This window comes from Macaca thibetana, chromosome 1, assembly GCF_024542745.1.
Source record: "Macaca thibetana thibetana isolate TM-01 chromosome 1, ASM2454274v1, whole genome shotgun sequence".
NCBI classification, from domain to species: domain Eukaryota; kingdom Metazoa; phylum Chordata; class Mammalia; order Primates; family Cercopithecidae; genus Macaca; species Macaca thibetana.
Genome location: NC_065578.1, coordinates 10,432,354 through 10,446,940, shown reverse-complemented (window position 1 = coordinate 10,446,940; position 14,587 = coordinate 10,432,354). Strand labels below are relative to the sequence as shown.

Here is a 14,587-nt window from a genome sequence, read left to right as displayed (position 1 = left end):
CTGATCAGAGCCGGGGCGGGCGGGGCCGAGTCAGAGGTGGGGAGGGGTCAGAGACGGGGCGGGGTCAGAGGCGGGGAAGGGAGGGGTCAGAGGAGGGGAGAAGGGCCGTGAGGGGTGGGGCGGGGATGAGGGGCGGGGCCAGACCGGTGGTGGGGCAGGAGGGGGCGGGGATGGGTCGGGGGCGGGGACAGGGCAGGGGCTGGGGCCGGGCGGTGACTCGGGGTCCAGCCCTTTTCCTGCCTGGGCTGCGCCCCACAGCTACTTCCAGACTAACTGGAATCAGCCTGTCTTAGCATCCTAAGAACTCGAAGATGTGTTGCTTTAGGACTTACCGGGTGCACTTTCATTCACGAAGTAGGATTCATTAATTTGTTCATGCTGCAAGCATTTATTGAGCGCCTGCTGTGTGCAGACATTCTGACATCTGTCATATCTGCACTGTGGAAATACTCTATGAAAGCTCTTATCAGCTTTCCATTCAGTGACATCCTTCGGCAGCTTGAAATCTGCCCATGGTGGGAGAGTTTACACCACGCAAGTCAGCAAATGCTTAATAACTGCTAAGTCGTCTAGACTTAAGAAAGTGGCGGAGAAAACGTTAACATTACTGGTTAAACTTGAAAGTGTTGGAGGGTGCGGTGGCTCACGCCTGTAATCGAAGCACTTTGGGAGGCCGAGGTAGGCGGATCACTTGATGTCAGGAGTTCAAGACCAGCCTGGCCAACATGGCAAAACCCCATCTCTACTAAAAATACAAAAATTAGCCTCGTTTGGTGGCGGGTACCTGTAATCCCAGCCACTCGGGAGGCTGAGGCAGGAGAATTGCTTGAACCCGGGAGATGGAGGTTGCAGTGAGCCAAGATCACGCCACTGGACTCCAGCCTGGGTGACAGAGTGAGACTCCATCTCAAAAAAAAAAAAAAAAATTAGCCGGGTGTGGTGGTACATTCCTGTAATCGCAGCTACTCAGGAGGCTAAGGCAGGAGAATTGCTTGAACCCTGGAGGCAGAGGCTGCATTGAGCCAAGATCACCCCACTATACTCCAGCCTGGGCAATAGAGCAAGACTCCATCTCAAAAAAGGAAAAAAAAAGAAAAAAAAGTGTAAGTGAATGCATCAAAACTTTGAGGAAATATTCGTCCAATATTGGCAAATTATAATCCAGTTGAACAAGTAAGTTGCTCGTAGCCTTGACAAACTAGTGAAGTTCTGACGTATCTCTTTTGATTGTTTCACTTTCCTCTTACTCCTAACATAAAATATCAACCAACATTCATGTCTGAACTATGCTCCTTGATCAATTGGGACCATAGGGAAGCTATACAACATCCAATAAAACATACTGTGAGAACTGGCTATATGGAGTTCACAACAGAGTCTTGTATATTTTAGTATTTGTAAACTGTATGCTACACATCATTTACATCAGTGAAAGTTATAATACACATGCAACATATATGCACACAGGACTGACTACCTAATTTGTGGTACCCATTGCAAACTAAAGAGGTGGAGCTGGGTGTGGTAATGTGTGCCTGCAGTCCCAGCTACTCAGGAGGCTGAGGTGGGAGGATCGCTTGAGCTCAGGTTAGAGACCAGCCTGGGCAACATAGTGAGATCTCCACTCTAAAAAAAAAAAAGACCAGACGTGGTGGCTGACGCCTGTAATCTCAACACTTTGGGAGGGCAAGGCAGGTGGATCGCTTGAGCCCAGGAGCTCAAGACCAGTCTGGACAACATGGTGAAAATCAAAGAATTAGTCAGGTGTGGGCCAGGCGCCTGTAATCCCAGCACTTTGGGAGGCCGAGGCTGGCAGATCATGAGGTCAGGAGATAAGACCATTCTGGCTAACACGGTGAAACCCCATCGCTACTAAAAATACAAAAAAAAAATTAGCCGGATGTGGTGGCGGGCGCCTGTAGTCCCAGCTACTTGGGAGGCTGAGGCAAGAGAATGGCATGAACCCGGGAGGTGGAGCTTGCAGTGAGCCGAGATCATGCCACTGCACTCCAGCCTGGGTGACAGAGTGAGACTCTGTCTCAAAAAAAAAAAAAAAAAAAGAATGAGCCAGGTGTGGCAGTGTGCACCTGTGGTCCCAGCTACTTGGGAGGCTGAGGCGGAAGAATCACCTGAGCCTGGGAAGTTGAGGCTGCAGTGAGTCATGATTGTGCCACTGCACTCCAGCCTGGGCAATAGAGTGAGATCCTATCTCAAAAAAATAAATAAAATAAGTAAATAAGTGGGACCAGGCCGGGCACGGTGGCTCACGCCTGTAATTCCAGCACTTTGGGAGGCCAAGGCGGGCAGATGACCGAGGTCAGGAGTTCAAGACTAGCCTGACCAACATGGAGAAACCCTGTCTCTACTAAAAATACAAAATTAGCTGGGTGTGGTGGCACATGCCTGTAATCCCAGCTATTCATGAGGCTGAGGCAGGAGAATCGCTTGAACCCAGGAGGTGGAGGTTGTGGTGAGCCGAGATCGTGCCATTGCACTCCAGCCTGGACAATAAGAGCAAAACTCCATCTCAAAAAAATTAATTTAAAAAATAAAAAAAAATTCACCAGGCGGGGTGGCTCACACCTATAATCCCAGCACTACGGGAGGCTGAGGCAGGTGGATCACCTGAGGTCAGGAGTTCGAGACCAGCCTGGCCAACATGGAGAAACTCCCGTCTCTACTAAAAATACAAAATTAGCTGGGCATGGTGGCACATGCCTGTAATCCCAGCTACTCGGGAGGCTGAGGCAGAAGAATCGCTTGAACCCGGGAGGCGGAGGTTGCGGTGAGCCGAGATTGCGCCATTGCACTCCAGCCTGGGCAACAAGAGTGAAATTCTGTCTCAAAAATAAATAAATAAATAAATAAGTGAGGCCTCTTGTTCAAAATCATTAACAATTACAAAACAGAGCATGACGTAGCTGTGAAGCTAGCTCTGTATATATCTGCTCTCTCTTACCCCAATCTGGTTGTTAAACATTACAACTTCACCACTCAGCACAAAGCTTTCTGTACTGGCCAAACCCATGAGTCATACAATGTCAAATCAGACAATATATGAGCAGATATATTAAAATCCTGGCTCTATCAATTACCAATTACATGTCCCAGTATCTCTGTTCTTTGGCTTACTTATATATAAGGTGGGAACAATACAACCTGCCTCATAGAAATGCTCAGGCATAATAGTAAACAGCATTTATTGACTGTTCACATAAGCCATATATACTTTGTTTGCTTTTGAGACGGAGTCTTGCTCTGTCGCCCAGGCCGGAGTGCAGTGGCGCGATCTCAGCTCACTGCAACCTCCACCTCCCAGGTTCAAGTGATTCTCCTGCCTCAGCCTCCCGAGTAGCTGGGACTACAGGTGCCTGCCACCGCGCCCAGCTAATTTTTATATTTTTAGTAGAGATAGGGTTTTACCAAGCTGGTCTCAAACTCCTGACCTCAGGTGATCCACCCGCCTTGGCCTCCCAAAGTGCTGGGATTATAGGCGTGAGCCACCATGCCCAGCCAAGTACCTCTTTTAGGTACTTTACGTGTGGTGTTAGCGTTTAACCCCCACAATAATGCCTACCAACGAAGGGACTATAATCCTTCCAGTTTTACACATAAGGAAATAGGTACTAAGTGTTGCAGCCAAATTTCAGATTCAGTTAGACTCCAAGCTGCTTTTAACAAGTACTCGATAATGTCCACCAAAATCCCTGATATGCTGTAAGTGCTCAATAAATATTAGCTATTATTTTAGTGTAATAAATAAGAAAGTTCTTTGTAGTGGGAGTTAAACAATGAGAACACATGGACACAGGGAGGGGAACATCACACACTGGGACCTGTTGGGGGCTGGGGGGCTGCAGGAGGGATAGCATTAGGAGAAATAACTAATGTAAATGACAAGTTGATGGGTGCAGCAAATCGACATGGCACATGTATACCTATGTAACAAATCTGCACGTTGTGCACATGTACCCTAGAACTTAAAGTATTAAAAAGACTTGCAAAAATACAATAAAAAAAAAGTTCTTTGTAAACAGAAACGTACAAATGCACTAATTTCTGTTGCTATAAAATCATCTTTGATTATTAATTAGAAAACAGGGCTTTATCATATCTCACGGTGGCAAAAATCTCCTATATGGCTGATGGAAGTAAAAATTGGTACCTCCCTTATAGAGATCAACTTGGACAAGATTCATCAAAACTGTCTGACCCTGTAATTCCATTTCTGGGAATTTATCTTGATATAGCTGTCAGGGAAGAAAATGATATATGTACAAAGGCATTCATTGCAGCATTTGTAATAGCACAAATTTGGACATAACACAAATGTCCGTTCACAGAGGACTGGAAAATGAACTATGGCACAACCATGTGATGGAACACTATGCAGCTGTAGCAACAACAAAAGGACAAGAAACTCTCTGTGTACCAAGATGGAAATGAAACCGTCCCAACAAACTTTATAAAATTAATCAGGGGCCGGGTGCAGTGGTTCACGCCTGTAATCCCAGCACTTTGGGAGGCCAAGGCAGGCAGATCACTTGAGGTCAGGAGTACAAGACCAGCCTGGCCAACATGGTGAAACCCCGACTCTACTAAAAATAAAAAAATTAGGCCGGACATGGTGGCTCACACCTGTAATCCTAGCACTTTGGGAGGCCGAGGCAGGCGGATTGCCTGAGATCAGGAGTTCAAGACCAGCCTGGCCAACATGGTGAATCCCTGTCTTTACTAAAAGTACAAAAAATTAGCTGAGCGCAGTGGCACGTGCCTGTAATCCCAGTTACTCTGCAGAGGCGCACACCTGTAATCTCAGCTACTCTGGAGGCTGAGGCAGGAGAATCGCTTGAACCCGGGAGGCAGAGGTTGCAGTGAGCCAAGATCATGCCACTGCACTCTAGCCTGGGCTACAGAGAGAGACTTGGTCTCAAAAAAAAAAAAAAAAAAAAAGTACAAAAATTAGCTGGCGTGGTGGTGCACACCTGTAATCCCAGCCACTCGGGAGGCTGAGGCAGGAGAATCACTTGAACCCAGGAGGTGGAGGTTGTGGTGAACTGAGATCACATCACTGCACTCCAGCCTGGGCGACAGAGTGAGACTCTGTCTCAAAATAAAATAAAATAAATCAGGGAAGAAGGGAGGGAGAGAAATGAAAATAAAGCTTGCAGCACGTTCAGCATTCATCGTGAGGTCACGTTGAACTCTGAGACACTTCCTCATAGTTGTTTGCTGCCTACTGTCCCAGAATCACGCAGACCCTGTCATCAGACAACTTAAGCTTGCAAAACATTGTTTTCCACCTGAGGTATTCTTCCAGGTCCTGCATATCAGTGAAACTACTGGTGACAGCCATTGTGAAAGACCCCACAGGGAGCTAACTCACCAAAGAATGCAGTTTCCACATCCTGATGATTTCATCCCCCTTACCCCGACCAATAAACGATACCAAATTTACAGCCTCTCTCCCTCTACAATCCCCTTAAAAACCCCAGCTCATGCCAGGCTCGGTGGCTCATCCCTGTAATCCCAGCACTTTGGGAGGCCAAGGCAGGTGGATCAAGAAGTCAGGAGTTTAAGACCAGCCTGACCAACACGGTGAAACCCTGTCTCTACTAAAAATACAAAAATTAGCCAGGTGTGGTGGCGCGCACCTGTAATCCCAGCTACTCGAAAGGCTGAGGCACAAGAATTGCTTGAACCTGGGAGGCAGCAGTTGCAGTGAGCTGAGATCCTGCCACTGCACTCCAGCCTGGGGAACAGAGCAAGACTCCATCACAAGAAAAAAAAAAAAAAAAAAGCCAGCTCAGAATTCCTTGGGGAGATGAATTTGGAGGTCTCCTCCTGTTACAGTAGGTAACTAGTCAGACCTGAGCAGAGCAGGAGAGGCCCCCACCCCCTAACCCCAGGAATATCAAGCAACCATTGGGTGATGGTCAGGCAGTTAAGCTATTGCGCTAAAATAATAATTGATTGCAGCTGGTGCCAGGGAAAGCCGTCTCCCAAAAGACAGAAACACCTGAAACTGGTGATCAGCAGCTTCCCATAAGATCTCAGGAGCTGGGCGAGTAGGCTCAAGCATGGGCACTAAGAGGCAAAATGGCGGATGATCTTCCTCTAGGAACACTGGACTGGTAAGGGAAGCACACCGTGAGTGAGCATGCGCACAACTCCAGTAAACACACTGCACATGCGCCCCCACCCAAGTGCTGACAGGCCACCCTGCATGTGGACAGCCCACCCCAAGGGAAGAATCAGGGGAGAAGGGAAGCAAGACCCTGCAGTATGCTAACCCGAAGTCACGGTCAAACAGCGCACTTCATCTCTCAGGTCAACTGCTTGGTCCTCTTCCAAGTGTCCTTTCACTCCTGCTCTAACACTCTTTAATAAACTTTTTCTCCTGTTCTGAAACTTGCCTCAGTCTCTCACTCTGCCCTATGCCCCTCAGTTGAATTCTTTCTTCCGAGGAGGCAAGAACTGAGCTTGCTGCAGACCATGGAGATTCAGCACTGGTAATACTCCCATCTCCTCACTTGGCTGCCCTGTGATCATTAAACTCTCTCTCTGCTGCAGACTCTGCTGTCTTGTTGTATTGGTCTGTTGCTGTGCAGCAGGCATATAAACCTGTTGGAACTATAAGAGAAAGATCTACAAGATACACTAAAATTTTAAAAATGCAAAATAGTGCATATAGTATAACAAAAGGGGAAAATAAGAATATATGTATGGGCTGGGCGTGGTGGCTCGTGCCTGTAATCCTAGCATTTTGGGAGGCTGAGGCGAGCGGATCAACTGAGTTCAGGAGTTTGAGACCAGCTTGGCTAATGTGGTGAAGCCTCATCTCTACTAAAAATTTAAAAATTAGCTACGCATGACGGCACAGGCATGTAATCCCAGCTACTGGGGAAGCTGAGGCACGAGAATCACTTTAACCTGGGAGGCAGAGGTTGCAGTGACCCAAGATCATGCCACTGCACTCCAGCCTGGGCCACAGAATGAAATTCTGTCTCAAAAAAAAAAAAAAAAAGGGAATATACATACGTATATATTTGCTTGTTTTTGCAGACAGAAAATCTAGGGATGCTTAAGAAACTGAGAAAATACATAGTCAAGGGGCAAGGGTGGAGCAAGACTTTTCATGATAAATATAACTTGTTTATTTTGAGATTTGAATAGTGACTATATTGCATATTAGAAATTTTTAATGATAAAAACATAGATGTTGGGCCAGGTGTGATGGCTCACACCTGTAATCCCAGCACTTTGGGAGGCTGAGGCAGGCGGATCACCTGAGGTCAGGAGTTCAAGACCAGCCTGGCCAACATGGCGAAACCCCGTCTCTACTAAAAATACAAAAATTAGCCGGGTGTGGTGGCGGGCACCTGTAATCCCAGCTACTCAGGAGGCTGAGGCACGAGAATCACTTGAACCCAGGAGGCGGAGGTTGTAGTGAGCCGAGATTGTGCCACTGCACTCCAGCCTGGGTGAGAGAACGAGACTCCATCTAAAAAAAATAAAAAATAAAAAGTTGTTGAACATCAGTGAAAATGTAAAGTTTAGAGGAACAGTTATCTCACAGAAGCAATGAAAAGAGGCTAAATCTAAAGTAGCCATTATTACTTGGGAGGCTGAGGCAAGAGAATCGCTTAAACCCGGGAGGTGGAGGTTGCAGTGAGGTGAGATCGCTCCCCTGCACTCCAGCCTAGGTGACAGAGTAAGACTGTCTCAAAAAAAAAAAAAATAAAAGTAGCAATTATAATTTTTTTTTTTTTTTTGAGACAGGGTCTCACTCTGTCAACTCAGGATGGAATGCAGTGGCGAGATCACAGCTCACTGCAGCCTTGACCTCCTGGACTCAAGTGATCCTCCCACCTCAGCCTCCTAAGTAGCTGGGACCACAGGTGCATGCCACCACACCAGCTAATTTTTTGCATTTTTTGTAAGGGTGAGGTTTCACCATGTTGCCCAGGTTGGTCTCAAACTCATGGGCTCACACAATCCACCTGCCTCAGCCTCCCAAAGTGTTGGGTCACTGTGCCTGGCCAATATCATAGGTATTAACAACAACAAAAAAACCCTGCCAAACAAAGCATTTTGTTAGCCACAGAATATTATCAACCATCTTTATTTATTTATTTATTTATTTGAGATTGGGGTCTCACTATGTTGCCCAGGCTGGTCTCAAATGCCTGGGCTCAAGCAATCTTCCTGCTTTGGCCTCCCAAAATGCTGGGATTACAGGTGTGAGCCACTGCACCCAGCCCAACCATCTTTAATTTGGCAGTTTAGGCCTTCTGAAAACTCATTCCTTCTACCTTTACTTCTTTTTATTACATAAGTAATTGATGATAATGTATAAAGAAAAAGTGTCTTTCCCATTGTGCACATCTCCCCATGTAAACATAGACATATGAGAAAAGCATAAATATTTTTGTAAATGGTTATATTATACTTACATTGTTGTGTAATTTGTAATTTTTGAACTAGTTGTGAACCTTTTCCTTCTTAGCAAATATTCATCTCATTACCACTATTTCTTGTTATTATTATTATTATTGTTATTATTATTTGAGACAGGATCTTTCTCTGCTGCCCAGGCTGCAGTGCAGTGATCACAGATGACCACAACCTTGAAATCATGGACTCAAGTGATTCTCCTGCCTCAGCCTTCCAAGTAGCTGGGACTACAGGCACGTGCTACCATGCACAGCTAATGTTTAAATTTCTTTTGTAGAGATGAGGGTCTCACTATGTTGCTCAGGCTGGTCTGAAACTCCTGGCCTCAAGCAATCCTGCCTTGGCCTCCCAAAGTGCTGGGATTACATGCATGAGCCACCATGATAGGCTCTAAATTATCATTATTAATGGCTACGTATTTTTCTTATTATGAATGCATTTTTTTTTTTTTTTTTGAGACTGAGTCTTGCACTGTCACCCGGGCTGTAGTGCAGTGGCGTGATCTCAGCTCACTGCAACCTCCACCTGCTGGCTTCAAGCGATTCTCCTGCCTCAGCCTCCCAAGTATCTGTAATTACTGGCGCCTGCCACCATGCCCCGCTACTTTTTTTTGCATTTTTAGTAGAGACGGGGTTTCACGAGGTTGGTCAAGCTAGTCTCAAACTCCTGACATCATGATCCGCCGGCCTCGGCCTCTCAAAGTGCTGGGATTACAGGTGTGAGCCACCGCACCTGGCTGAATGCATCATATTTTACTGGACTCCTACTTTGAAATATTTAGGAATTTTCAGTGTTTACTATGACAAATAGCACTGTGATTAAAAAAAAAAGAAGAAATGTAGTCAAATCCACTTTTGCTATTGATTTCTTTTTTTTTTTTTTTTTCCCCAATTTGTAGAGACATTGTCTCACTATTTGCCCAGGCTGGTCTGGAACTCCTGGCCTCAAGCGATCCTCGTGCCTCAGCCTCCCAAAGTGCTGGGATTACAGGCGTGGGCCACTGTGACGAGCAGCTATTTATTTTCTTTGGTATGTATGTATGTATGTATGTATGTATGCATGCATGTATGTATTCATTGAGACGGAGATTTCTCAGTCGCCCAGGCTGGAGTGCAGTGGCACGATCTCAGCTCACTACAACCTTTGCCTCCCGGGTTCAGGCGATTCTCGTGCCTCAGCCTCCCGAGTACCTGGGATTACAGGCGTGCGCCACAATGCCCACCTAATTTTTGTATTTTTAGTAGAGACGCGGGAGAGTTTCACCATGTTGGCCAGGCTGGTCTCGACTCCTCCTGACCTTAAGTGATCCGCCCGCCTCGGCCTCCCAAAGTGCTGGGATTACGGGCGTGAGCCACCGCGCCGGGCCAGCTATTGATTTTTGAAACGATTAAAAAAATATAATGTTTCTTTGAAAATTTTTATTTATGAGTAGCTCTTTTGGTTAAAACTTGGCTATGGTTTCTCTGGAATGATCCTGAATTGGATAATTTTGGGAAAGTGAGAAAATCTAATTAAAAACATTTTCAAATGCTTATTAAATGTAACAAAAGAGAAATCATAGGATCCATAAAGAGCGCTAGCCCGAAACGTCTTCTGATGCAGTAATTCCTGGGCGCCAGCATTGCTCACACTCTCCTCTCAGAATTAACACCGGGAGGGGTCGCGAACCTCTGCTAGCCGCTCTTGGTGCGATCCGGAGGTACCCAGAGAGCGGACTCCCTGAGTTCACAGCCCGGATGCAGAGGGGAATCCTAGCAGCGCCGCACCGGATGTATGAGTGGAAGTGACTGAGGTCAACTCACGACCGATTGGTTCTCCCGAGTGGACCCAAGCCTGTTTTCAGCTGTCACTGGCCGCGTGGTTTGTCTATTTGAATAGTCCCCGCCCCCTGGAGAAGCCGGGTCCTGAAGCTTCACTTCTTCTTCATTACTATTGGCCTGTTTTTCAGTCCATCTTCTTCCTGTAAGTGTCGATTGGTCCTCAGGGCTAGGAACCCTCCTTCCCTCGCTCCCGGTTTAGAGGACAGCGGGGAAGGCGGGCGGTGGGGCAGGGGGCCTGAGGCGGCGGTAGCGGTGCTGGCGGCGGCAGCTGAGGCCTTGGCCGAAGCCGCACGGTGAGTCTAGGGCCTGGAACGACCCCTCTGAGGCGGCGTAATGTCCAGACCTACGGCCAACCTGCCCGTGGGGGGGCAGGGGAAGCCGCCCGTCTGGGACGTGGGGTCCCCACACTGCCGGCCCCACGACCTGGGCACCGTTTGAGCCCTTGAGTCCCACCCCTCGAGGCAACGCCCACCTCCCCGGGACCCCCAAGAGACCCCTGCACCCTTCGGCCCGCGGTACGTCCGCCCGAAGGCCGGTCCATCAGCTCTGGTACTGCCCTTTGGGTCTTTTGCCCGTTACAGCCACCCTTTTTTCTGAGCCACGTACAAAAATTTTGTATCTCTGCCCCAGGGAACACCAGCGTCCGTGTCAGCCCCTTATCCTCCACCGTGGACACTTCTCAGAGACCCAGTCACCGAAACTGAGCTCGGTTACATCGTTGGGGTACATCCTCTCGCCTTCTCCCCCAGCCCCATCCCTGTTTCTCCCATCCAATTTTAACTTACTTAAGCCCTATCAAGACCCTTAGGATGTTTGACTTCAGATATCCTAAGTTTAATTGAATTCAGCCTGGAGCAGATGGCCTGTGGGCCTCAGACCATATGAAGTTACACTGGTTCTTTCCTGAGCCTTTCCTTGCTAGCCTCCTTCCCCCCTTTCATACACACACACATACACACAAACTGGAGTAGTTTTCTTAGTAGGGATTCTTAAGTTTCTTCTCCCCTAAAGGATGACATTTTTTTCTGCAGTCTTCTTCTTGGCCCTGGAGTATTTGAAAGCTTTTCAAAACCAATTATTCCCTGTTTTTCCTCTGTGCCTTACAAATTGGTTCAAAAATAAGAATTTTGAGAAATTGGTTTTGTAGCATAAGCTGAACATACTTAGGATAGGTATATGTTACACCCATAGCAGTGTGGGCATAATTGAGGAATGAAGGAATGATCTCAGAAACTAATTGGTTTCTTTTAGCTTACATTTGAAGTGCTAGTCCCCTGTAGAACTGCATTGTTCAGTACAAGAACCACCAGCCACATGTGGCTGTAGAACACTTGAAATGTGACTAGTTCAGGTGGCTCACACCTGTAATCCCAGCACTTTGGGAGGCCAAGGCGGGTGGATCACCTGAGGTCAGGAATTTGAGACCAGCCTAGCCAACATGATGAAACCCCATCTCTACTAAAAATACAAAAAAAATTAGCCAGGTGTGGTGCTGCACATATGTAGTCCCAGCTACTTGGGAAGCTGAAGCAGGAGAATCATTTGAACCCAGGAGGTGGAGGTTGCAGTGAGCCAAGATCACGCCACTGCACTCCAGCCTGGGTGACGGAGAGCAAGACTCTGTCTCAAAAAATAAATAAAAGTGACTAGTCCAAATTGACATTGTTGTAAGTGTAAAATGCACATTAGATTTTGAAGACTCGCTACAAAAAAAGAATGGACACTATATCAATTTTTAAAATATTGATAACATGTTGAAATGATATTTTGGATATATTAGTTTAAGTAATTAATTTCACCTGTTTCTTTTCACCTTTTAAAATATGGCTACCAGCAGCTTTAAAATTACATTTGTGGATCACTGTATTTCCTCTTTTTTTTTTTTTTTTCAATTGGGATGGAGTTTTGCTCTTGTCGCCCAGGCTGCAGTGCAATGGCGCAATCTTGGCTCACTGCAACCTCCGCCTCCTGGGTTCAAGTGATTCTCCTGCCTCAACCTCCCAAGTAGCTGGGATTACAGGCACGCACTGCCATGCCTGGCTAATTTTGCATTTTTGGTAGAGATGGAGTTTCACCATATTCCCCAGGCTGGTCTCAAACTCCTGACCTCAGGTGATCTGCCTGCCTTGGCCTCCCGAAGTGCTGGGATTACAGGCGTGAGGCACTGTGCCTGGCCTATATTTCTATTAGACAGTGCTGCTGTGGAATAATAATCTCTCTTTTTAGACTGAACTTGAGCAAAGGGGCAGTCTTAGTCATTTTTGATTCTTTCCCTACCTCCCCACATTTGTTACCTGGCACTGTGCCGTGTACATAGTAGTAGTAGTAATAATAATAGCTAACAATTATTAAGAACTCAGTATATGCCCTGCACTGTTTTAAATACTTTTTGACATGTATTAACTCATTTAGTCCTCACATCAACCCATGAACTAGGTACTATTATCTTCCTATTGTAGTTGAAGAAACATTTTTAGTGTCTTTCTCAAGGTATATAACCTTGTTTTTGTTTTCGTTTGTTTTTGTTTTGAGACAGTGGAGTGGCAGGATCTTGGCTCAGGGCAACCTCCACCTCCCAGGTTCAAGTGATTCTCCTGCCTCAGCCTCCCGGGTGGCACATGCCACTACGCCCAGCTAAGTTTTGTATTTTTAGTAGAGATGGGATTTCACCATGTTGGCCAGGCTGGTTTCGAACTCCTGACCTCAGGTGGTCCTCCTGACTCGGCCTCCAAAACTGCTCAAGGTATCTAACCCAAGGATTCAAACCCAAGTAGGCTACCTCCCATAGCCTGCAATTTGACCCTCCCTACCACACTGCCTCTTTTAAACATCAGTCATTGTTTAATGAATCTAGGCTTTCTAAATGTTCCTCAATAAGATCTCTCAACCTTTTTAGAATCCCCTGCCTGACAAGGGCTTGGGGGAGATCTGTGTTGGATGACCAGGGCCATAAGTAAATTTATCACCATACTTTCTTGTTCAGAATATTAAAGGAAACTTCTCTTTAAAGAACCTCAGGGCAAGATGCTTGGAACCGGACCTGCCGCCGCCACCACCGCTGCCACCACATCTAGCAATGTGAGTGTTCTACAGCAGTTTGCCAGTGGCCTGAAGAGCCGGAATGAAGAGACCAGGGCCAAAGCTGCCAAGGAGCTCCAGCACTATGTCACCATGGAACTCCGAGAGGTGCTTCTGCGATTTGGGGCCAGTCATTGTGGGATGTTTGGGCTAAATGTATCATCACTGGTTTAGACTTTTTTTGGACAGCTAAGCGAGGATTTGGAAAACAGAGATTATTTTAGAAAGGCACTCAACCTCTCACATCCATAAAACATGCAGGTTCTTTTGCAGCAGTTGCACATTTCTGTGGCATTTTTCTTGTTTGTGGTCACATTTTAGGGGCCAGAATAGACTTAGCTGTTTCTTTTAGCTTTTTCTTTTTTCCTTACCACATACCACACCCTCAAATGCTTTCTGTCTGATAACAGTGATTGGGATGGGTTTGGAGAGTTGAGAACTAGGGACTTTCTAAATAGAGACCAGACTTGAGGTCAGAGACAGTATCTTGTTTATCCTTGTATCCCTGGTACTAGAAAGAACCTAGGACAGAACATTTTCTGCCACAGAGTAGATACCCAATAAATATTTGTTAAATAATCAGAGGATTGCAAGTTCAGGTGCTCTACAGTGTAATCCTGTAGAAGTGGGCAGTAGCTTGTCTTCTTTGGTTTGAACTATACTGCCTGCCTCTCAGGATCTAATCTTTAGATGCCAGCCCACTCCCACCACCACAGTCAGAGAATTACTAGAAATTGTTCTGATTATATCTTCTTTTGCAGATGAGTCAAGAGGAGTCTACTCGCTTCTATGACCAGCTGAACCATCACATTTTTGAATTGGTTTCCAGCTCAGATGCCAATGAGAGGAAAGGTGGCATCTTGGCCATAGGTAAGGACAGAGTTTCTGGCCACAAAAACAACACACTCACCTTTGTGCCCATTGCACCCTGTGTCTGCCACTTACTGGATGCTAGTTCATATTTGCTTAATGAAATTTAAGAAGCCTGTGGCTTTTAATTCTAGCAGCAGTCCTGGGCTACAGGAAAAACGTATTTTTAGATGTGGAGGTGGAGTCTCAGAACCATTGAGTGACTTTTCAGATAGTTTACCAGAGCTGAGACTGGAAGCCAGCTTTCTTTCCCCTCCTTCATGTTGCGTTTTGTGGGCTCTGGTTCCTCAGTAGAGCAGGGTTTTGCATAGTGGGGCTCACGAATGGAAAAGTGGAATCGGTATGGTTAATAAAAAGCAGGT

The 14,587-nt window shown here is 46.4% G+C and overlaps 2 protein-coding genes across 4 annotated transcripts in view; both read left to right on the top strand.

Annotated features, from left to right (window-relative positions):
* The window catches only part of SRM (spermidine synthase), a 227,650-nt gene that overhangs the window by 15,854 nt on the left and 197,209 nt on the right, over nt 1–14,587 (top strand). The window lies entirely within an intron of this gene.
* MTOR (mechanistic target of rapamycin kinase) overlaps nt 10,453–14,587 on the top strand; it is a 150,552-nt gene continuing 146,417 nt past the window's right edge. Inside the window, exons 1-3 of one of the 3 annotated variants that reach the window (XM_050787642.1) lie at nt 10,453–10,570; nt 13,261–13,463; nt 14,117–14,225. In XM_050787642.1, coding sequence (XP_050643599.1) covers nt 13,302–13,463; nt 14,117–14,225 — 271 coding nt within the window. In that variant the 5' untranslated portion in view covers nt 10,453–10,570; nt 13,261–13,301. Of the gene's footprint in view, nt 10,571–10,907; nt 11,001–13,260; nt 13,464–14,116; nt 14,226–14,587 lie in introns of those variants that run through there. The other 2 variants (XM_050787652.1, XM_050787662.1) reach the window with 2 other exon arrangements.